Source organism: Poecilia mexicana, unplaced genomic scaffold, assembly GCF_051168715.1.
Source record: "Poecilia mexicana isolate PSO_F unplaced genomic scaffold, ASM5116871v1 scaffold_6, whole genome shotgun sequence".
In the NCBI taxonomy this organism is placed as follows: Eukaryota; Metazoa; Chordata; class Actinopteri; order Cyprinodontiformes; family Poeciliidae; genus Poecilia; species Poecilia mexicana.
Genome location: NW_028263375.1, coordinates 8,336,846 through 8,360,731, shown reverse-complemented (window position 1 = coordinate 8,360,731; position 23,886 = coordinate 8,336,846). Strand labels below are relative to the sequence as shown.

Below are 23,886 nucleotides of genomic sequence, written 5' to 3'. Positions count from 1 at the left end.
GTCCTGCATCACAAAATACAACAGACAAAAATTAAGAAAAGATTTAAAATCAATTTTCAACATCTGGGAAGCAATTTGAACAAATTATCTGGCTTCACACATTTGAAGTGTCAGCAGTTTTAAACAGACATTTGATTAAGTACATTTGTTGATGCATAAAATGCATAAATATAGAAAAACATGCATACATAACATGTATGTATGTTAGCATGCACGAGAAATATGAGGTTGCCAGGGCCAAAATAAAAAGCTGGTAAAGCATAGAATCGAACTTGTTTACAGAACCTGAAATTCAGTGCTGCCATCTGCTGTTAGTTCCGCTGCAGTGTTGCATCATGTTGTGTGCACTGAATAAAACACAGCGCCCCTCGTGGACAGTATAGGAACTGCAGATTTTCAATCAAACGAAGTATATGTTTTTTTTCATGAATAATGATAATGCATTTAGCCCCCGGGCCGGACTAAATCGTACGTTTGACACCCCTGGGTTAGATGATCATCGTCTTCATCAGGAGTCTTCTGGTGTCTTTAATCAGAGTCCCACATTAAATATAACATGGATTAGCCTTTATTTTATAAACATTTAATTTTATAGTGTGATGTTATCTTGATATTCAAAACAATCACTCAGACACAAGAAAAACCCAAGACACTCATTTCCATCTTTATATAAAATAATTTAATAACATCTGACACGTAGAAAACAAAAGTGGCAGCACAAAAGTCTCTTTCGTTGTCATGACAACAGATTGCACATGAGCAGTCCGGCTGAGCTCGGCTGGTTCCCGCGGCGACCTTCCGTTTCCGAGGCAGTCTCTTACAAATACTCAGCCAATCAGAAAACACTACACAGGTGGGCGGGGCCGTCTCCGCACAGATACTGGGTCAATAACCTGAACACTTGTCTTTCATCGGTTTACCAAAATAAAAGTCCACACACAAAGAAAACAAAAACGTGGGGGAGGGTCTGGGTTAGGGGTGGGGCTGCCCCCACCCCTCTTTAGGTGAGTTAACTAAAAAAAGGGAGGGAAATGAGTCCAACTGAAAGGTGAGAGCAACTAAAGAGAAGGTGATGAAGAGCAAAGGCGTCACTCAGCAGCAGCATACTTACATTCACTGAGGTAGGAGGATGGCAGGCTGGGGGGGCGTGGCCTTACCTCGTCAATCAGTCACCTACTGATCAGCTCTACTATCAGTCTGATCACAGATCCACCCCCCCGATACTCAGGTTGACCCCCGCCTGCTGACAGGAGTCCACCAGCCGCCGCAGACGGTCGGAGGCGCCGCCCTCCGCTGCTTCGAACAACAACCGCTGCAGAGAGGAGGAGTGGGGGGAGAAAGGAGGGAGGCAGTAGGAACAAGGAGGGAGAGAGGAGAGCGGGGTGGGGGACAGACAGATGAGGTCACAGGGATGGAGGGGGCGGAGGGAAGGGCCAGGTGAACATGCTGTACACAGGTGAGTCAAAACAGCTCAGTCACCTGATTCACATCGACTCATCAATACTAAGGCTGAAACGATTAATCAGATTAATTGTAACTAATCGATTATTGAAACAATCGTCAACTAATTTTGTAATCAATTAATTTCTAACTGGAGTATGCAGGCTAAAAAAAAAAAAAGGACCATTAGCTGAAAAACCCAACATATTCAGAGCATCAATAACTAATTATCTGATCCAGATTGACTCATCAATCTTAACTACAACCCCTGGCAAAAAGTATGGAATCACCAGTGTTGGATGAGCAGTCATTCAGACATTTCATGCTGTAAAACAAACTCGGATCAAAAACATGATACAATATTAAGGTCATTCCAAAGTGCAACTTGTTGGCTTTCAGGAACACTCAAAGAAATGAAGAGAAAACATTGTGGAAGTCAGTGAATGATACTTTTATTGACCAAACACAGGGAAATAAATATGGAATCACTCAATTCTGAGGAAAAAAGTATGGAATCATGAAAAACACATAAACAAAAGACCATTCAAAATACATCACTAGTATTTAGTTGCACCATCTTTGGCTTTTATAACAGCTTTTAGTCTCTGAGGCATGGACTTGATGAGGGACAAACAGTATTTGGTGCCTACTCTCTTTGATAGCAGTTGCCAGATCAGCTTTGCAGGTTGGAGCCTTCTTGTGGAACATTTTTTTCAATCTCCACCACAGGTTTTCTATTGGGTTGAGATCTGGACTATTTGCAGGCCATGACATCGACTGAATGTGTCTTTCTTCAAGGAATGCCTTCACTGTTTTTGCCCTATGGCACGATGCATTGTCATCTTGGAAAATTATTTCATCATCTCCAAACATCTGTTCAATTGAAGGGATGAGAAAACTGTCCAAAATGTCAATGTAAACTTGTGCATTGATAGAAGAATTAACCACAGTCATCTCCCCAGTGCCTTTGCCTGACATGCAGCCCCATATCATCAAGGACTGTGGAAATTTGGTTGTTTTCTTCAGGCAGGCCTCTTCATAAATCTCACTGGAACGGCACCAAACAAAAGTTCCAGCATCATCACCTTGTCCAATGCAGATTCTTGACTCATCACTGAAGACAACTTTCATCCAGTCATCCACAGTCCATGATTGCCTCTCCTTAGCCCATCGGAATCTTGTTCTTTTATGGTTAGGTGTCAATGCTGGTTTTCATTTAGCTTTCCTGTATTGAAATCCCACCTCCTTTAGGCGATTTCTTACGGTTCGGTCACATACATTGACTCCAGCTTCCTCCCATTTATGCTTCATCTGTTTAGTTGTACTTTTTTGGTTTTCAAGACAAATGACCTTTAGTTGTTTGTCTTGACGCTTTAATGTCTTTCTTGGTCTACCAGTACGCTTGGCTTTAACAACCATTCCATGCTGTTTGTGTTTGGACCATATCTTGGATACAGCTGACTGTGAACAGCCCACATCTTTAGCAACCATGCGTGAAGGGTTACCTTCTTCAAGAAGTTTCACAATCCTCTCTTTTGTTTCAAGGGACATTTCTCTTGTTGGAGTCATGGTTCTCGCCACTCCACTTCGTCCAGCAGCCCTCCAAGGTGTCATGACTGCAGGTGTTTTGAACTGCACACTAACGGGCACATCTAATCTGGGGCAGGTGTCCATTTAGGGAAAGGAAATAGACTGGGTGTGTCCTTTTTTCTACCTCCAATTTGAGTGATTCCATACTTTTTTCCTCAGAATTGAGTGATTCCATATTTATTTCCCTGTGTTTGGTCAATAAAAGTATCATTCACTGACTTCCACAATGTTTTCTCTTCATTTCTTTGAGTGTTCCTGAAAGCCAACAAGTTGCACTTTGGAATGACCTTAATATTGTATCATGTTTTTGATCCGAGTTTGTTTTACAGCATGAAATGTCTGAATGACTGCTCATCCAACACTGGTGATTCCATACTTTTTGCCAGGGGTTGTAGGGCTGGATCGATTAATCAAATTAATCACAATTAATGGATTATTGAAATAATTTTCAACTAATTTAGTGAACCATTAATCGTTAACTGGAATATACAGACAATTTTTTTAACCAATTAATCGTCAGAACAACTGATTAGTAAAATATTTGTTATGCTAACTGATTAATACTCATTTAACTCATCGATAGTTGCTTCTGAAAGCTAACTCTCTAAGTCTCGGGTGCCCAAAGTGCAGCTCGGGGGCCATTTGCGGCCCTCTGAAAGATTTTTTGCAGCCCCAACCCAACCTCAAAGCTAGGATTGAGCAAATCTGGACTGCAAGTCCAGGTTGCTGATGCAGATATTCTCAACTCAAACCCCTGATCTTAGAAGATATTTCAAAATAAGAGTCCTAATTTCACAGTGAGTGAGCTCAGACTCAGGAGGTGAGGTAGCGTTACCTGTATGTTTGTGTGTGTGTGTATGTGTGTGTCACAGGTGAATTACATCTTTCCACAGGGCGGCGCACAGAGGCAGGTTTTGGAGAGCTTGCTGATACAGAAGACGCATCTAGAAGAACAACAGACAAAATAAAAGAGAAGAAGAAGAAGAGCCGGACACGCCGGAGCGTCAGCTCAGTTTAGCAGAGACAAACAAACAAAAAGAGCTGGGACAGGTGTGGACAGGTAACACCTGCAGGAGAGAGATGAGCTTCAAAATTCAAAAAATACCCCAAGACCCACTGCTGCAGGGACATTTATCCCAGATCTACAACTGATTCTGAGATTTGTTTCTAGTGTGAAACAAATCTCAAAAAGCTCTGTGTCTTCAGAGGTTTTTGTGTAATTTCCTTCAGTAGTTCTTGATGCAGCGCCCCCACAGGTGAGTAGGGGGACATGTCATTCTTTCAGCAGTTGAAAATTCAATAAATGTTTTAATTTTATCCCCCATCTAACCAAATCCACTGAACTGTCTGGTGTGAAAACACTCTACAAGTGTTCAGGTATATCAGCAGGTCTGACACCTGGTGGCTGCTTGGGGTCGCTGCAGACTGAATGATACCAGTTAATGGATAATCCAGACCTCTGACCCCCCCAGTTCTGGGACTCACCTGGCCACGCTCCTTCAGCTCCCGCTCCACAGCGATTGCTCTGGACACAAACACCACAGACAGTCAGTCAGCTCTGATCTCACTGGAGCGACACACGGTGTGCTCTTCATGTTCGACACCATCAGGAGTGTCTGAATCAAACTGACAGGAACAGCCAGGAACCACAGTCACTCACATTCTCCAGCTGGACAAACATCGAGGAGTGTTGCTGGTCAGCATGCGGGCCTGAAACTTCAGCTGCTCCATGTTTCCCTCAACAAACTCCTGATGCAACAACCTGCAAAGCAACGGCACGACTCACACACAGAGGAAACACACCACCAGGACAGACGGCCTCAGACTCTCAGACACCTGGCTGTGTGTGTGTGTACCTAAGGCCCAGCTCAGGGTTGCTCGGCATGGCGTTTCTCAGCCTCTCCAGAACCAGAGCGTGCTGGGAGAGCGGGACGTGTTTCAGGTAGAGGGATACAACCTGGAGAAGGAAACAGCAGCCGTCAGGTATACAAGTCCTGCTGTCACTGAACTGGATTTTACAGCTGAGCAAAGAAGTGTTTTAGTAATAGAGTACTCCATTGGTTATTCTAGCAATTAATCAGACAAAACAAAAAGTCAAGCTTTTCAAAGGGTTTAGTTTGTTTGACACAGTGAAAATGAACCGCAGCAGCTGAAAATGCAACTTTGGTCCCCAATCAAACCAAGTCTAGATAATTTCCCTCAAGGATTTTTAGTTATTGAGGAACCCAAATCATTTCATAACTACAGGATTTACAAGTGAGGTTTCTGGTTGAGTCAGACATCTGCTGTCCAACAGTCTGAGTAGTCAGTCGTCACTGGAGATGCGATGAAGTCAGAGCTGAATTCTAACCTTGTTATGGAAGTGGTAGCAGCTCCAGAACTGTGCAGGATTAAAAGGAAGCTCCAACCGTGACGGGAGTGTGCTGAGGCAGCGATGGACCAGATCTGGGAACAGCTTTCTGGAGACGCTGATGGTCTGCGGTCTGCAGCTGAACAGCAGGAAGCTGAGGGAAGAACAGAGTCGCTGTGAGAGGAGCGGGGATAAACCTTTCTGTTTGGTTACATTTCATCCCACAGTGGGAACACTCACTCCATCCACAGCGTGTGAAGCTCCTCCAGCTGCAGGACGGACCCCAACGCTCGCTCAAACGCTTCAACAGCCTCTTTATCTGAACCGTGCAGCCACATCCAGCGACTGAAACAGAGATCTAACTCTAAAGAAAACCCAGTTTCAGCCCTGAGGCTTCCAGCAGAGAGAGGACTCACCAGTGAAGCAGGTGAAGGAAGGACGTCTGCTGACTGAGCTGCTCCTCAAGCTCCTTCCTGATGATGGGACCGATCAGCAGATCCTGGCTGGAGAAGCCCAGGATGTGACTGATGGGACAGAAAGCAACGGAAATATCACACAAACCTCTGTGGACATCTGCAGAGTGTTAAAGGTGACCTATTATGCTTCCAGGTTAGGATAGATCTATGGTCTATACAAAACATGTCCATTACAGTTTTTGCATTCTTAGATAATCAGATTTTAGTCTCAGTTCTGCCTGTTATGAACTCCTTTCAGGGTTAGGGGTAAGGGTATCTTGAACCTCTAGGGTCAGGAGGGCCACGGAAACACTTATGGCGGGCCGGACTTGGCCCCCAGGCCTCGAGTTTGACACATATGATGCACCAAGTGGTTTCTGAATGGTAAGTCAACCACAACAAAAATCTTCTCTTTTTCCAGCAGCCATTGTATAGCTCATACAGTGGTAAAACCAGCTGACCAAATGTGCTGGTGCTCAGCTGGGGTTGCTAGGTAACGGGTGGAACTCTGCTAGGGTTGCTAGGAAACAGTGCAGTGCCTGTCAAATGTAACTTACTAAGGAGGTTGTTGAAATGGCTCATTTTCCAGACATCAAAAAAAGCTCTGTGGTTTTTTTTTTTTTAAGCACTTGGGCCGTTTAGTTAGAAGCCGTAGAAACCCAAATCGAAATACAAAAATGTGCAAAATGTCCCTGTTCATTACCGCAGGACGTCCACAGGCGTCTTCTGACTCTGCTCGTCTTCACAGAGTGACAAGATGAATCCTCGGAACAGAGGCGGGATGGCGTTGGACTTGTCCTGCAGAGGATGTTAAAGACTCAGGATGAAGAACAGCAGCTTGTAAGCTCTCTAACCGGCGGTCTGTGAGCAGGTGGGGGAGCTCACCTGGGCCATGAGGAACCTGCAGCAGTGGTAGAACACCTGAGCGTTGTGCGGACAGTCAGCCAGCGCGTTCAGCCACATGCTGACCGCCTGCTCGGCGTTCCCTCTGCTGATGTGGAGGTCGGCCAGAGCGTCGCGCAGCGTGCACGAGTCGGGACAAAACTCCAACAGAGAGACACAAAGATCCACACCGTCATCGAACCTACAGGGACACAAATATTATTCATCAGGGTGGAACGAACTTTTTATTAGTTAAATTTTACGTTTTCTCTTTAAAGTTTAACTAATCCCAGTGTGAAGAAGAGTTTGTCTGCAGCTGCTTTATCCCAGTAGATAAAGCTGGGAAAACCAACAGAGATAATCAATCTACACAGCTCAGCTCTATAAGAAATCTGCCCATTTGTTCTCTCTTGGTGAAAACCTCCTTATCCAATTCCTTAAGACTCCATATGCACCCTGCTTTTAATATAAGACCATGATGGAAACATTTATGGTGCAGACTGGGATTTGTAAGGCGAGTTATTCTCTGAGGAGAGAGGAGCGAAGGACTCACCTCTGCAGAACCTTATAAAGCAGGATGAGGTTTGTGTAGAGCGGCATGCAGGCCAGCGTCCTCTCAGCGTCTGTCATACTCTCCTCACTGCACTGATTGATGGCATCTGAAACACCAACAGACCCGGTGAGAACCTCAGGTCAGAGTCTGAGCTGCCGAGATGCGGCGATGCCACCTCAGACCTTTGAAAAGCGCGATGAGGATGTCGTGCGGCGTGCTGATGTCCTCCTGCGTCCTCCAGGGCGGCTGGAAGGACTTGGTGCAGACGAGTCGTCCCGGGCCGGACTCCGCCGGGTCGTAGAGGCTCGCCGGCAGCTGGTCGAACTCGGTCAGGTGGATGTAGCAGAGCCAGAGCAGCGCCCGGTCGCCAGCCATCAGGAACTCCGCCATGCTGTGGTCCTGAGCCGACTTCAAGGACGCCTGGAAAAAATGCGGCGTGAGCGTTCTGACTGCAGACACTTTGAAAACCATTGGATAAGTATCTGAATTCATTCCACATATCAAAGTGTCATAAATCGGATTTTTTTAAGATCATAATTGGGCCGTTCAGAATGCTGTAAAAAAAGTCGTCTGCATGTCACATTTTGGCAAAAAAAGCAGTTTTAGGTCACATTTGTCTGCTGTGTGAACGCAGCCAAAGCGTCAGCAGTCGGTCATGACTCTTGTCTGCTTATTAACAGTCCTCGTCAGGACCTGGAGGTGGAGTTCTACCTGTAGGACGGCCAAAGCGCTCTCCATCCGACCCGTGAACAGACTCAGTTGCACTCTGTAGAGCAGAGCCTCCATCAGCTGGAAGGAAAGCTTCTCCGTGACGCCCGCCGCCGCCTCGTCCTGCAGGAACTGCAGCAGCCGGTCGCAGACGTAGTCCTTCCCCTCAAACGACGGCTCCAGGTTCAGGTACTGAGGAGCAGACAGAACGGACCGTGAGACCCAAAGAAACTCCTGATGGAGCTTCAACACCTGATGGTTCGACATCAGCGAGGACTGAAGAGGCAGGCTTGGTAAACTTTCTACAGTAAAACACAAGAACCTTTCAAACTTTCCAGTATCACTTTTGAGATAAAAACAACATAAATTAACTGAAACAGACAGTTTTAATTCACTATTAATTTATAACTGTCATAACTGTGTTACTCATTGCCATCACTATCTTATTAATTTTAATTAATACAAGTTACAAAAACATTTAATTTCACTTTGGGATTAATAAAGTATTTTTGAATTTTATTAAATTTTTTAAAAATTAAGGTAAATGTTGTTCCTACTCAAATTAAATACTAAAATATAATGCAAAAATTAAGTTACAAAAAAATCTGTAAAAAATATTTTTACTAAGTTTTCTGACATTTAGTAAATAAAAATAATTTATGTAATTTTAACTGACCTAAACAAGAAAAGTTTGTTCTGATTTAACTTTTAAACTTTTAAATAAATGTCTGTTCTTTTATTAGGCTTTTATCTGCTTTCAATTGTAAATAATGCTTTAAAAATCAAACATAAGATTAAACTTTATTTCCAAGCTGTGCAGTTTGAACACTTTCTAAACCTTAAAACCCTCTGATTGAAATCTAAGCCTCTAAGTATTTTTAAGCCCCTGTAGGAACCCTGTGGAGTGAAAGGGAGAACCTACGTTCCACCAGAGCCGGTGGTCGGCTGCGTGCTCCACGGCCATCTCACACATCTCCCTCACTTCCTCCTGGCTGCCTCGCCTGGAGAACAGAGACAGGTAGTGACTCCACACCTCCGGGTCGTCGCAGTTACTCTCCAGAGCTCGAGACAGCGTGTTCAGAGCCGCTTCCAGACACTCCGCCGCAGACCTGCAGAGACCCAAACACCAGTTAAACCCAGAACCAGAACCGGGGAGGACCAGGCAGCTCAGGTGGGAACTCACGCCTCGCTCTGGTTCAGGTACTTGAAGGCCAGTTTGATCCACAGCTGAGTGTCTCTGGGACTCTCCAGGATGCTGGCCTCCAGGTTGGAGATGTCGTCCGTCTCGCTGATGAAGTAGCGCCGGTCCTCAGAGGTGACGACGTCCACGGCCGGCATGATGCCCTTCGACAGGTCGTCTGGTCAAACACCAAGACACCAAGACGTCAGAAAGAATCAAAACATAAACATTTTAAATCATTTTTAAAAAGGCACTATTTTAAATATATATATTTTTTTTTTGTTTATTTTAAAATCCAGTCCCGTTTGATTATGGTGATGTATTTTATTGTCACGCTTCATCACAAAGCCTTAAAGGACCAGTATTGTGTATTTTCCAACCATGTAGTGCCATTTTATAGCACAACAAAGTAACAATGTTACCTTCAGTTCATTATAAAAATCCTATATATATCAAATATGACACCTTGCAATTGGGCCACTGACTTCTGCTCTCTCTGAAACTCCACCTTCAAGAAGTCATAATAATATCACTCTTTAATCCTTTAACATTTATACCAGCGTTTCACTGAGAAGTAGCTGCTGTAATGAGCTCAGTACTCGTGGTTCCACCAGGTGTTTGCTAATTACTGCTGGCTAGTCTGAAGGTGCCGAGTGGAGGAGTTGCTTTGTAATGCAGAAGCTCTGGAGCTTGGAAACTGAAGCTCTGAGGAGGCAAATCTAGGTCCACCTAGGCGTTTTGCATAGCTGAATGGTTACCATGGAGATTAGAGGATTTCTAAAGCATGCATGAAAGAATCAAGACAACACTCCAGGTTTGTCTCTGATGAGGGAATAACACCATAACATGATGTAAAACTCAAAAAAGTCGATTTTACATTACAACGGCCTCTTTAAGAAAGCTTTATAAAATGCTGCTCCTCATTTCTGGAGTCAGTTGCAGAGCATTGAGGGGCCTCACCTCTTCCTGCAGGCGGCAGATACGCAGCTGCTGCCTCGTCATCGCTGTCGTCTTCGGGGGCGTTGGATCCCGGCGCCGACGGCTTCGGTTTCCACCTCCTCGTGTCTTTGCAGGTTGTGTATGGAGGAACTGCGGAGACGTGAGCAGATGGAGTCACAGGCCTGAAACCAGCAGCTGAGGATCAGATGGCTGAACTACCAACCGTGTCGCTTGCTTTCGTTGACTTTACTGACGAGCAGAACGGCCTTCTGATCGATGCCCATCCGGTCTTTGTTTGGACCAAACAGCTTCTTCATGTAACTCTCTGCACAACGAAAACAGTTTGACAGTTGATTCTGGTTTCCACTGATCCGACAGATAAAAAGTCCAGGACTTCTCTCTTTGCTCTCTGATTAGACCCACCTGTGGCGGCGCGGACCTCCTCGTCTGAGCTGCTCTCTGAACAGCCAATCAGGGTCAGATTATAGGACAGGATGTCCTGGAAGAGCTGGTTCCCGCTCAGTGTGCAGTTCCTCATGTGCTGCCTGCAGGCAGAGAGGCAGAAACAGAGTTTACATCAAAGTTTCTGATGCACATTTTAAAGTATCGCCTGATATTAAAGCAAATTTTACTGGGTGATAAACTTTTCCAGTAGTTACTGCAATAAACAATAATATTGTTTTGAGACCATTTTCCAATAATATAATAGTAATGCCATAATAGTGAAAGAATACATTCTTAAACTTGAAATTCTAATTAACATTGGAACTGGAAGACATTGTAAACATCCAAAATAAATAAACAGAACAACAGAAACAACAAATAAAATAAACTATGAAGTCTCCGTAAACAAAACTTTAAAAAAAGGGGGGGTGCTCACCATCTGCAGCCGTCGTCGTTGCAGGTCCCCGTCAGGTCGAAGCGACAGAAACATTTGTTTGGTTCGATGGTGTTGCTGTAGGTAACGGAGCTCAGGGAAAACTTTTCCTTGGTCCTGTAGTACGGACTGAACCTGCCACAGAGAAACAAGGTTGGAAAACTTAACTTAATTTGTACTGCTGGGCAATAAATCATCGAATTTGATGAAATTTGATTAATTTAATTAATTAATCGAATATATGGTTTTTAAAGATTTTAAACTTGGAAAATGTGGATTATCTTTGGATTTCTATAATTCAGAGTGAAGTCAGCATGTGCAGGGCGGCCATCTTGTTTGATTTACAGCTTCTATTAATTACGACCAGGCAACGATTTTATTTTTTATTGACCAGCCCTACTGAACTGTCTGATGAAGAGTTGATGTTGTGATTGCAAGCAGCTTGGTGGTTCCTACCGGTACGACCTGAAGACCAGCAGCGGGCTGCGATACGGCTCAAACGAGACCGGCTTCAGCTCCGACACCACGGGCTGGTTCCCAGCTTCCAGCTCCACTGGGACCATCTGATCAGGAACAAAGAGAAAAACAGGAGTTAACTCTAAAAACATCATTCTGAATGACTTGGTAATGATTAACTACCAGATCAGTGATATCAATTCACCAACCAACTGTTCATTCAAGCTGCAGGATGCAACTTTGACAAAAATATGTTTTTTCCATATTTGTTAAAAGTGTCGCCAAGTCAAGTCAGTTTGGCATGAGACAGGCTCCTATGGTCTTAATGTTGTCAATCATCCTCATGTACTTGCTGCTCAAAAACATCAGTTGCAATGCCAACTAGCTTTAGCATTTGTGGAAGGCTATGTTTTAGTTAACCAGCTGTAGCTTAAAGAGAAAGAGTGTGTGATCAGCGAATACACTAGAGTGATTGACAGCGCTAAGACCCTCCTCCTGACTCTGATTGGTTGTTTCTGCAGTTAGTACTGGGAGCACTGGGAGGGAGCAGAGGAGATGATTTTTATCACAGATGATCTGTCTCATACATGACGGATGACAAATATTTCTTATAAGTTACATACTTCAGCTTTAACCGAGAGCTGTATCGGAGGTCAGAGGTCGTTACCTGTCCAGTGGGGGAGACATCTGTGTCCTCCTTTAGTTTCTGTAGCTCCCTCTGCAGCAGCTCCTCCAGCCGGGCCTGCTGCTGGTACCGGCTCTTCAGGCCGTCGACGTCCAGCCCGGCAAACATCTCCGCAGGAAGCTCAGCGCTGGACGCCATCTCGGTGCTGGACGCCATCTCGGTGCTGGACGCCATCTCGGTGCTGGACGCCATCTTGGTAGGCTTACTGCCGTCTTTAGGGGGGGCAGAGCTTGGAGTCTCCAGGTGGGGTTTGGTGAAGGAGCTGCTGGACTGCCGGAGGGAGGAGCGGCGGCCGCCTTTAGCCGCAGCTGGGGCAAGGGCGGGTTCTGGTTCTGGATCCTCGGCCTCAGGGACGTCCTCGCTGTCCAGAACCAGCTTGTCCTGGGACAGGTCGTGCAGGGAGGGCTGAGGCAGGTGGAAGGGACTGGAGGGGGGGAGCTGCTGGACCTGAGGGACAGGTGGCGGGACGGCGGCTGGAGGCGGAGGTTCTGCTGGGACTACTTTGTTCCGCCGAGCCTGAGCCTCCTTCAGTTTCTGGATCTTGAGGGCGTACTCGGACTCCAGCTGCTGTAATCGCCGTTTCTGAGCGATGAGCTCGGCGAAGTGTCTCTCAGAGCCGCGAGGCGCCGCGTCCAGACGCTGCAGCTTATTGGACTGTAGAGACAAACAGGAACACAATCGGAGACAGTTCTTACTTCAGGAGATCAACCTTGAAAATCTCTCAAAACGCAGCGAGTGAAAACAGGAACGTCTGAAACATTCAACCCAGTTGTTCTGTAGTTTTCAGCAGGAGTTTTTAGGGTTGCACAATATACGACAAATTTATAGTTATCACAATCTCTCTCTTGGCAGCATCCACACGGCTAAGAACTCCCTGAGCTGCAAAAATACCTTTGACACCTGCTATACAGGATTCCCCCCAGTGAACCCAAACCAGAAACACTGCAACACTTGTAGTATTTGTTTATTTGAGTCATATCCTTATCATTGCTATAGCTGCTGAATCATTGGTAGCTTAAAGGTTTAACTCATCTAGTCAGGTATTACATTAGTTAACAGTTAAATCACTGTAACTTGATGCTGAGTAGTTATTAGCCTGCAGGTTTAACTCTTGTAGTAATTTAATTAGGTAGCTGTTAAACAGCTATGACATAATGCTGAATCATTGTTAGCTTACAGATATAGCTCCTGTAAAAATCATTTGATTAGTTACTGATTCAATTGCTGTTACTTTATGGTGAGTCATTGGCCTTCAGGTTTGACATTTGCACCTGGTAACGTCACTGGAACTTCATACTAATCCTTGCTATCCAACAAGTTCAACTTGTCCAGCTGATTATGCAGTTAGTTTCTGCTTAAACCAATATTGCTGAGTCAATCCTGTAGCTAGTTATTCGATTAGTCATGGTTAAACCACTAACTTGATGCTCAGTCATTGTTAGCATATCAAGGTTAGGGACTTGCAGCCTATTTGATTTATTCCAGCTAAACCACTTAAGTTGATGCTGAGTCATTTTACAGCTGCAACAAGTGTAGATAGTCATGCAGTCCTTTGATTAGCGAATAGCCAATTTGCTAATCGTTATCACAACATAATAAAAACGGAGGGCTTAATCGATCAAATTAACCGATACCTGGATATGAAGTCACAAATGACCTTTGAACAAATATGTTTACCTGTACTGTAACTGTGACGTTCGGCAGAGTTCCGGATAAATCCAGTTCGGTTGGAAGGTTAGGAGATTTATTACAGGTGTGTTACCAAACTGTGGCGCTACACTGACCGCAGGGGGCGCTGTTACTTCTTAGATCAGTTCTCAGACAGGTTGCAGGTGTATCTTAATACTTTCAACATTATGAGAATGATTTTTAGCAGCAATTCAATTTAAAAAGAGAAAACACAATAAAGTCCTGACTTTTTAACCAGAAATATTGGTCTACTGAAAACTATCATGCGTTTTCATGGAAACTATCATCAGTCAGGGGACACGCATATCCTTTATTTGCCTCTCGAAAGGGAAAATGTAATGCATCAGGGGCAAAGTGACAGACAAGTTGAAAGTACACAGACACACCTAAAAATTGGTGATAATGAAAATAGTTTTTTTCTGGTTAATCAATAACAGTCATTTCATGGTAATTAAAGAATTGGGAAGTGTGGGCCTGGAAAATGAACTCATGCATCTCCATAAAGCTCGTCAGAAGAAGGACGCATGAAGGTCTATAAAAGTTCCTGATAGAGGAACGTTCTGACTCTGAATTTAATCTAAAACAAACAACACAGTGGACCAACACCTGGAAGGATCACTGGCTGTGAAAGCGTCAAAATGGACGTCAAGCAACTTAAATTCTGTAACTTTTCACTCCAAATGAGATGTAAAATCTATTTTTATTTAAAAAAGGACTTTGGACCTCTACACGAACATTTTCATGACTCTTCACATTGAGTTTTTATGTCCTGTAAAAACATGTAGCTCTGTGAGCTTTTATTTTTCTGGAGTGTTGTAAACATGAAGTAAGGACCAGGAAGTTGAAGCCGAGTCTCACCGTGGTTTGGTTGGACTCTGCAGGACGTTTGGTTCCTCTGCCAGCAGCCAGCTGGGCCTGCATCAGATCCTGCTCCAGTCGGACGGATAAAGTCTTCTTCTGGGAAACCCGCTGCTCAACTCGGTGAACCTGCAGGGGACAGGACTCTGCTGTGAGCTCTGAGAGCGGAGCAGAAGGACCTGAGGCTGGGCGATTAATCGATTTGATCAGATATTTGGTTTTAGAAGATTTAATTTGTGGAAAATCTGGATGTTTTTATCCATAGTTCAGAGTGATGTCATCTTGTGAAGTTATACTTTGGTATACAGATAAAACTTAATGCTTTATAGAAATGCTTCATCATTTAACCATCAGAATTAAATAATCAGTAGCAGGAATTTGAAACTATCATGCAAACAACTGAGTCCATTTCAGAGAAAGAACCATATAAACTAAGGTAGCCATGTCAAATCCTGAGATCTATCCAAGTCTTTTCTCAATAAAACAACTTTTTTCTTGTAATTTTCCTGGTAAAATTGCATATTTATTCTAATATTGTGACTATATTCTCATAGCCTGGCCCTAATACTCTGCCATGCAACTCACAGAAGGGATCATTCAAAGTCACTTTTTTGGAAATATTTTCTGTCATTTTACAAAAAACTGGATAAAAATCTTCAGTTTGGTGCTTTGGGTTCAATCAGCCCTTTTTTTGAAGGATCATTTTGTTTGCCGAGACTTCATGATTCATTTTATTTGTTGTTTTGTTTATTTATTTTGGATATTTAAAATGTTTTCCAGTTCCAGTGTAAAATAGAATTTAAAGTTTATTTATCTTTGACAGTGTTTTCTTGCATTTTTATGCCATTATTGTTAAATATCACTTGAAAATGGTCTCACACTACAATATTATCATTTATCACAATAACGTCTGGGACAATTTATCATCCATCCATCATCCATGACAGGCCTACGCACCTGTTCCTGCAGCTTCCTCAGCAGCGTCCTGTTGGCCGCTACGATCTTCTCTGACGCCGCCAGCTGCTCCCTCAGTTTGACCATCTTGGTTTCAGCTGCTCTTAGTGTCTCCGTCTTCTTCAGCTCCTGCTGCAGCAGGTGTCTGAGGACGGCCTCGTCCCTCTGCAGCAGCTCTCTGTGGAGACAGGAGGAGATAGGATGAGCTGGCTGAAACATGAAAGGGCTCCGCAGGTGTTGAGGTGTCTCACCTGTGCCTGTTGAGTCTCTGCTCCGTCTCAGTCAGCCTCAGCTCAGCCGCCGATTTTGAGGAAGACTCCAGAACATGATCAGCCGCGGCAGGAGAGCCGTGATCCTTCAGCATCTTCTGCTTCTCCCTGCTGCAGCATCAGGACACGTTTCAGCCCTCAAACATCTCAACGTTTCCATCGTGTTTGTGACGGCGTCCTGCTACTACCTGGCGATCTCCTCTTTGAGGAGCCGGTACTCAGCCTTCTTGGCTTCAGGGAGAGATTCTGGGGTTCTGACCGGGTTGTTCTCCTTCTCACATCCTGAGGCCGTTTTTGGCTTCGTCGCCTAACAAACATCAGAAAACAGAGGATGCTCTGAATGTTAGATTATAACACATCTGCAGGTTTCAGAAAGTCAAATGTAAGACTTTTTAAGGCCTTTCTAATGCCACTGAGTGAAATATAAGACAGAAAAAACTACAGATATAGATTTAAGTCAGAATAATGAGGGAAAAAAATCAGAATTATGACGAAAAGAGTCAAAATTCTGAGAATAAAGTCAGTTATTTTTTTCAGTTCCCCTCTGAAAAACAGGCACTGAAAAAAAGGTACCAAAGTAGTGGCCGCTGTTTCGCTACATGTTGCTGAAAAGTTACTCGTAAATTAGTTTTGTCTTATTTCAAGTGTACTAGAGATTTACACTTGAAACTAGACAAAAACACTTGGTAAGATTTGATGTTTTTTCCAGTGAACAGATATGAGGTGACTCAAAATTTGCCTGACAGAAAAGTCCTGTGGGAACCGCTCCAAAAAAACTACAAATAGAAGATTAAATAGTCCTGTCGCAACAAAATTTAAGAATTATGATTAACATTTTTAATATTTAAACAAATAATGGAAAAACGTTAAGACATTCTAAGGCCTTAGTTTTAGACACATGAATTTAAGACTTTTTAAGGATGCTCAGACTTCTTGGATTAAAAAGTCACTCACCTCCACAGTCCGTCGGACCTCTTTGATCATGAACTCCAGCCCTCCGAACACAGTCTGCGAGGAGCTGCAGGCGTCCATGTCCGAGTCGCTGTCGTCTGAATCTTTGAGGGAAACCACCACTGACTTGTGCCTGGGAAGCTGCAGACAGACATTCATGAGCGAGAAGCTGATCCTGGATCAGTGTGTGACAAAACAGAACAGCTTGTGAAAAACTGGGAACGTCTGGGAGCGACTCACCACCAGTGGACCTCTGGCTGCAGGATGAGCTCTGCCGAAGCGGCTGCTCCGAGACGGCGGCACCGTGTTCAGGCTGACCGTGCTCAGGTTCCCCCGGGGAGGCGGCTGCAGCTCAGCAGGAGGCAGACTGCTGGGGGACGGAGGACCGCTGGAGCTCTTCTGATCGGCACAGAAAACGTAGCAGAGTTCACGCTTCCCACAGAAACATTCAGCAGCTTTTTCAAGGTGGGTTTTCAAATATATCACATTTATTACTGTTGCAAAAACGAAAAATCTTACCAAGTATTGTTAGTTCAGTTTGTAGTGCACTTGAAATAAGATGAAAATAACTGACAAGTAACTTTACAGCAAACATAGGAGCTTGTTTTCAGTCAGTAATTCTTGAAAATAAATTAAAGTGTACTGGTTCCACTGGGTCATTTTTCATGTTAAAAGTGAAATAATCTGCCAGTAGAACTAGTATTTTTAATCAGTATTCAATAATTATTAATTTAAAACAAACTCATGCATCTTGCTGAAAAGTTACTTTCAGGTTAGAAGAACTGAAATAAGGAAAAACTAAGATATTTGCACTAGAAACCAGACTAGACACCAGGTTTTAATGTTGTATACAGCAGGGATAAAATAAACTAAAATTAAACTAAATTTTATGTTTTGAAATTCTCACACACATCTAAGACACCAGACTGATCTGTGAACAAAACACCAATCCAACAAAAAAATCTCCAATTTCAATAACATGTAAAATAAAAGATAACCTTTATTTCAATAACACAGATCAATAACTAAATCAGTCATTAGGAATAATAAATATTTGTTACACTGAACAAATCAGTTTGTGTTGAGGTGAATGACCTTCCTGTTCCAATTTAATGCTTTGACACAATATAAATAATCTCTTGACTTTCTGCAAGGAGTCTTTTCTCCTAAACATATATTACAAGTTTATTGCAGAACTTTGCAGACATAATATGAAGCACAAACATTCAAAAAATACCTGATTGAAATTCAAGCATTTTCAAGGATTTTAAGTACCTGTATGACCCGTAATAGTTAGAAACCAAGATCAGATCAGGTCTAAACGAGGAAACTATTGTTGTTTTTCTGAAAGCTCAGTGGAACATTTGACTGCGAATTTAAACAATCACTTATTCATCAGTACGACTCACCTCGGCCGCTGCCACCCTCTTGTTGGCCATCGACATCAGACACGTCTCCCTGAGCAGCATCTCCTCCTCCTCCTCTTCGTCAGCAAACGGCGGCTTGGGTGGGGGATCCAGGTCATCAGGAGGCGGGGGGAGAGGCGGAGGCGGTGGAGGAATACCAGACAGCAGGGGGGAGAGGAAGGCCTGCGAGAAATCCTGAGGAGGAGAGAGACATTAACCCAAAACGTACTCCCTTTCCACAGATTACTTTATTCACCACTGCAGTCTGATTAAACAGAAACAAGTGGGGAGAGGTCTTTTTTGAAATTATATAAAGGGAAACAATGTACTGGGACACATTCCATTTAGAGTTTATACTGAAGGGTCAGGGTGTGGTGGGAAGTGTCCCATTTATGGTGCAGGATGTAAACAAAGACCGACGTGGGGAGCGTACCATTCCGTAGGCGGCAGCGTCGTTTCCGTAGAAACCCAGTGGAGGGAAACACGCTGCCTCGTCTGCCGGCAGCAGGTTGTGCATCGGAGACGGCACTGATGGAAACAGGAAACGTCTCATTCAGCCGTAAACAGGAAGTAAAGGACAGCTGTGTGTATCCTACTCACCAGGTGAGCTGGTCTCACTGTCCGTATCCATGGCGACCTCGTCGTAGTTGTCGTACTGGTAGAGGTTCCCTGAGGAGTCCAGGCCCGGCTTCCCGGCAGACTTCCTGTGGTCCTGGTCTCTGGACTGAACACAGGCAGCTGATTGGTGACCAGACGATGACATCACATTCAGCTGAGCTCAGCCCGCGGCGCGGCTCTGAGGTTCTCACCCTACTGCGCGTCCGCTTGCCCCCCACCAGCTTCATGAAGCGGTTGTACTGCTCGTCCTGGTTGGACAGGTCCCGGATCCGGCGGATTTCCTCCTCACGTTTCCGGCGCTCCTCTTCCTCCTGCCGCCGAGTTTCCTCCTCTTTCCGCTGCTGCTGCAGCTTCCAGGTGCGGAGCTGCTGCTTCCTGACCGCCTGCTTGGCCGAGGAGCCTGGAGAGAGAGAGAGAGGCAGACATGATGAGGTCAGGAGGGTCAGAGGTCAGGAGGGTCATTACAGGGCCAGGCGATTCATTCATAAAACTTTTGTTTTTTGAAGACTAGTTTTTGGAAGAACTGGATTCTTTTCTCCAATGAGCTCGTTGGGTTTTCATAATTCAGAGTGATGTCACCCAGGGCGGCCATCTTGTTTGACAGCTTGCATTTCCTTCATCTCACCTGGGCTGATCAGCCTCTTCGCTCCGTGAGCTTTTCCTGGCGTTCGGCTCCTCTCCATCGGGACTCTGAGTCCCGGCTTCGGACTCTGTCTGATCCGGTCCCTGTCGGCCAATCTGGGCCCGCTCTTAGTTCTGTCTCTCTCTGACAGTTTGGACCTGCTCCTGTTCTGCTCTGCGGCGGCGGCGGCGGCAAAAGCAGAGGAGGCGGATCTGGTGGTGACTCGCTGCCTCTCCGGCGTAGCGGCTCCAGAACCGGGACCGGAGTTCTTCTCCTGAGAGGCTTTAACGATCCGATCTTTGCTCTTCCTCATCACCTGCTGCTCCTGCTGCTGCCACTTCTTACTGGCTGACTGCAGCGCCAGGAGGCGGAGCTGCAGCTCCGATAGCTCCTCCTCCTCCAGCTTCTCCACCGGCTGAGGAGACACAGACACACATGATGGTCACATGACCCAGGTCACACTAAAACTGGGAAACATCCAAAAGAATCACAGCTGCAGCGTCACCATGGAAACTGACACGATTTAATGCTCTGTTGTAAATCAGAAGCAGGACTCAGGTGAGGGTTGGACAATAAATCGATAACAATATATATCGTGATAGACCGATATTAATAGATAATACGTCTGATAGAATATTCAATAATTTCCCTGAACTCTAATCCAGAACAGCACAGCATTCTGGGAGATGTAGGCAGAGGAAAGACTGTAGGGTGCATTCACACCATCCACGATTAGTCCGTTTTAATCCAATTCTAGGTCTGTTTGTCTAGAAAGTCCAGTTCGTTTGGTGAGGTGTGAATGGGTAATCCAACTATGATCTGGACTAAACAGACAGAGTTCCACCTAAAAACCTTGATCTCTGTTCGGTTTAACTGAACTGTGGTTTGAATGAATATGTGGATCCAAGCAGACCAGAGATCGTTCCAAAAGCAGGAAGTGGACTACAGCGCAAGGCATTCTGGGTAAATGGAACCAAAACAAAAGTAAGAGTCTAGCACTAACGGGAGAAATGGTTCTTAGTCTTTTACCAAAGACAAAAAAAAAAAAAATCCTACAGCCGCTAAAATCTGACGATCCTCCATTTTTGTTTGCATTTTATGAAGAAGGGAGTTGCGCTCAGTGTCTTCTTCTGAGGTTTTTATGTTGTTTCCTTCAGTGGTTCTTGGCCCAGACCCACCACAAGTGAGTTTGAAACAAGCAAACATTTTGAAACAAACTACAGCAGCTGAAAATGTAACCGAATCTACCAGACTACCAGGTGTGAAAACACCCTTAGCTGCTCAACCTCTCAGGTTGGTGGCATCAACTCTGGAAACAGTCCATGTTCTGCGTTCAGCTCACCTTGTCAGATGACAGAGTCGACTCCTCGCTGGACGCCGACGATTCGCTGCGGCACAAGACGACATCCTGAGCGTTCTGCTTCTCCTCTGGAATGGTTTCCTCGCCACAGGACGCGCTCTGCTTCTCCTCCGCAGCTGCAGCCACATTTTCTTCAGGTTCTGCAGCGTCGGAGCTTCCTGCTTCTGCACCTGGTGACACAAAGCAGCAGTGGAGTGAAACCCTGAGAGGAAAGCTGAGGTTCTGCTCGGTTGAGTACTGCTTACAGACAACGCCTCACGTATCAGTGTGGATACGTCACTAGGCCTGCCGCAATAAGCAATAAATCAATTAATCGCATCACAAATTAAAACAAATTAGATAATTTCCTTCTGCATGATTTAAGGTTTTTCTCTTTTCTCTCTTTCTACCAAAAACTGGATGACAAAAGTCTTCAGTCTGATGTTTTACTCTCAACTTGCCCTTTGCTGGAGGACAATTTTGTTCAGATGCTTCATAATGGATTTTATTTGTTGTTTTGTTTATTTATTTTGGATATTTCAAATATATTCCAGTTCCAGAATTAAATGTTCTTTAGAATTTAAAGTTTGAGAATGATTACCATTTTATTACTTGAAAATGGTTTCAAAACAACAATATTATTGTTTATTGCTATAACTTCTGGGACAATTTATCATCCAGAAAATGTAGTTACTGGGACAAACCTTTATGTCACCACAGCCCAGTGGAAAACCAGTGGAGATAAAAACTCACCTCCTGCCTCCTGGCCTTCCAGCTTCTTACGCAGCTCATCCAGTTCCGCCGGCGTCATAAGTTTATGCCTCAGCGGTTTGATGTTGAACGCCTGGAAAGCTTTCTTCTCATCCTTCTCCAGCTGCTCTGCTCCGACTAGAGGCAGTTCTGGTGTTGGTTCTGCCTCCAGTTGGACCTCTGCAGCAGGAGAAGCAGCGGCGGGGACCTCCTCCACAGCGGGAGAGGCTGCCGGCTCCAGCGCCAGCGCCATGGTCTCGGCTTTGCGGATGCAGTCCAGCTCCAGCTGGATCTGCTTGTACTTGGACAGCAGATCCTCAAAGCTCTCGTTCATACTGGGATCCTGTCTGGAGGCGTTAGGACCCACTTTCCTGACCCGGACTCTTGGTGGTTGCTTCTCTGAGGTTCTTGATAAGGAAAACTTAACACTTTATGGGTCAGGGAGGAAGAAATAAGGGAAAAGTTTAGTTTTTTATAAAATTAGCAGTTTTGGAGACATTAGTGTAGCTGCAGTCTGAACTTCCTGCCTACAAAACTGATGTAGAATTAGGGAAGGTAGTCCAGAAACTCAATGTTTGATGAAATAATTGACTAATAATTGACATTTGACTGAGTAATGATTAATCTGAACTTATGTTTCTCTAAAACACGATTCAGCAGCTTCAAATGCAGAACAATGAAATTCCACATCATCTGCATCCCTAATGCCATAAAACTGCTAAACTGCCATTTACACTTTTATTATATATATTTATGGTGATACTTTTTATTCATTACAATTTATTTATTATTATTGGAGCCTTGCAACGAAATTTCGCTCAATTTGTACATTTTAAATGTACAGTTGAATGGTAAAGTCTATGTCTCTTAATATGATCAAAACAGCTGCAGCAAAATCTGAGGTAGTTTTTTATTTGAAATTCAACCTGCAGAAGCTGCTGATCACTGATAGCCACTGTGTTAGTAACAGATTTGACTATTAAATAAATATAAAATCTGTAAGAATCTACTGAAGTAGCAGCGAATATTTGCTACAAACGTGTTGAAATTCGTCCTCTAATTTACAGGATGTGAAAATGAGAATAAATGTTTTGGGGAGTGATAATTTTTCCCATAAGTAAAAATAATCTGGCAGTGGAACTAATACTTTTTCATTCATACTGAACAATTACTGTCTTAAAACTGCTACATCTTGAGAAACGTTACTTGTTAGTTTTGTTTTGTTTCAAGTTTACTAAACTAGTGGCTCCAGAAACTAGACAAAAGTACTTGGTAAGATGTTATGTTTTCGCAGTGCGGTTCTGAACTGGTTCTGTGTTTCCCGGTAGCTCAGTGAATAGCCTGAAGTGTTCGGAACCTGGTCCGGTCCAGTTCTAAACCTGTCAGATCCGTGAAGGATACGCTTTCTGGAGGGAGATCCGTGGATGTCCACTGGTCCGGGTCTTCCAGGTCCTCCTCTGTTGTTCCCCCCGAGACCTCGACCTCGGTTCCAGGACCCCCGTCCTCCGTTCGACAAGCCCCGGTGCCGAAACCGTCCCAGAGCTCCATGGCTCCGCTCCCAGAAGTTGGACCGGTTGTTGGGCTCTCCGTGCAGACCGAGGCCGGGTGGCGGCGGAAGCGGCATCCCAGGAGGTGGAGGGACTGGAGGACGGTCTGGCTGTCTGAGGTTCGGGGGGAATGGGCCGTGAAGGTGAGGTCCGGGGTTGTAGGGCATCATGTGCCTAAAATCCTGCGGTGGTGGTCCCAGTAGAGGCCGCAAATTGTGCGGTGACTGGTGCGGTTTTCTCGGCCGCGGCCTGGCGCCGCCGCGGGGCCTGCGCCCTTCCCCCCGTCGCGGAGGAGCTCTCTCTTCGGTTTCATCATCACAGATCTCTCCGTCCTCTAGTTCTCCGTCTTCTGGCGTTGATCGACCGGCTGTATTTGAATTCATGTCGGGGTGAGCGCACTGGTCGCGGGCTGTGGGACAACAGGCGGCCGCGGAGCAGCTCACTTCTCTGGCTGGTTCTCTGAGTTCTCCTATGTCCGCTCCGGTTCTTCTTAATTAGCTCACTGCTAGCTGAACGGCTAATCCAAACTACCGCGATACAAGCAAGTTGTGCGAGACTTCAGCTATCTGGAAGCAGACCATATAAGGAAGAAGGAAACTTCAGGGAACTTTTTTGACTGTTGTATAAATAAATGCCGTAATCGAAAACGAATGAACTGATGAGGTTCACGCCCAAATAAACATACTTTTTTTTTGCAGGGAGTTATAAAGAACCGAAGAAAACTGGCTGGGTGATGAAAAAAAACATTGAAGTAAAGGGAAAACAGAG

At 44.7% G+C, this 23,886-nt stretch overlaps 1 protein-coding gene across 3 annotated transcripts; it reads right to left on the bottom strand.

Moving 5' to 3' along the window:
- Window positions 1–656: 656 nt before the first annotated feature.
- On the bottom strand, window positions 657–23,738 carry zfc3h1 (zinc finger C3H1-type containing). 3 transcript variants are annotated; one of them, XM_014971027.2, is made up of 35 exons: window positions 22,973–23,734; window positions 21,575–21,970; window positions 20,825–21,012; window positions 19,486–19,897; window positions 19,052–19,260; window positions 18,843–18,966; window positions 18,676–18,770; window positions 18,246–18,437; window positions 17,077–17,232; window positions 16,840–16,977; window positions 16,074–16,192; window positions 15,868–15,996; window positions 15,620–15,794; window positions 14,663–14,791; window positions 12,098–12,769; window positions 11,431–11,537; window positions 10,978–11,109; window positions 10,521–10,642; window positions 10,321–10,422; window positions 10,119–10,247; window positions 9,162–9,336; window positions 8,901–9,087; window positions 7,982–8,170; window positions 7,453–7,690; window positions 7,271–7,376; window positions 6,721–6,919; window positions 6,539–6,633; window positions 5,797–5,904; window positions 5,621–5,725; window positions 5,381–5,534; window positions 4,887–4,987; window positions 4,691–4,792; window positions 4,516–4,555; window positions 3,912–3,974; window positions 657–1,312 (listed from the first exon to the last, which is right to left on the bottom strand). In XM_014971027.2, exons 1-35 carry the CDS (start codon window positions 23,499–23,501, stop codon window positions 1,202–1,204), a joined length of 6,228 nt encoding a protein of 2,075 aa, XP_014826513.2. In that variant the 5' UTR covers window positions 23,502–23,734; the 3' UTR covers window positions 657–1,201. The 3 variants fall into 3 exon arrangements, with proteins under 3 accessions (XP_014826513.2, XP_014826512.2, XP_014826515.2); XM_014971026.2 differs by having other exon boundaries at window positions 17,077–17,235; window positions 22,973–23,732; XM_014971029.2 differs by lacking the exons at window positions 657–1,312; window positions 3,912–3,974; window positions 4,516–4,555; ... (1 more) ...; window positions 4,887–4,987; window positions 5,381–5,534 and having other exon boundaries at window positions 5,621–5,738; window positions 17,077–17,235; window positions 22,973–23,738.
- Between the last annotated feature and the right edge of the window lie 148 nt (window positions 23,739–23,886).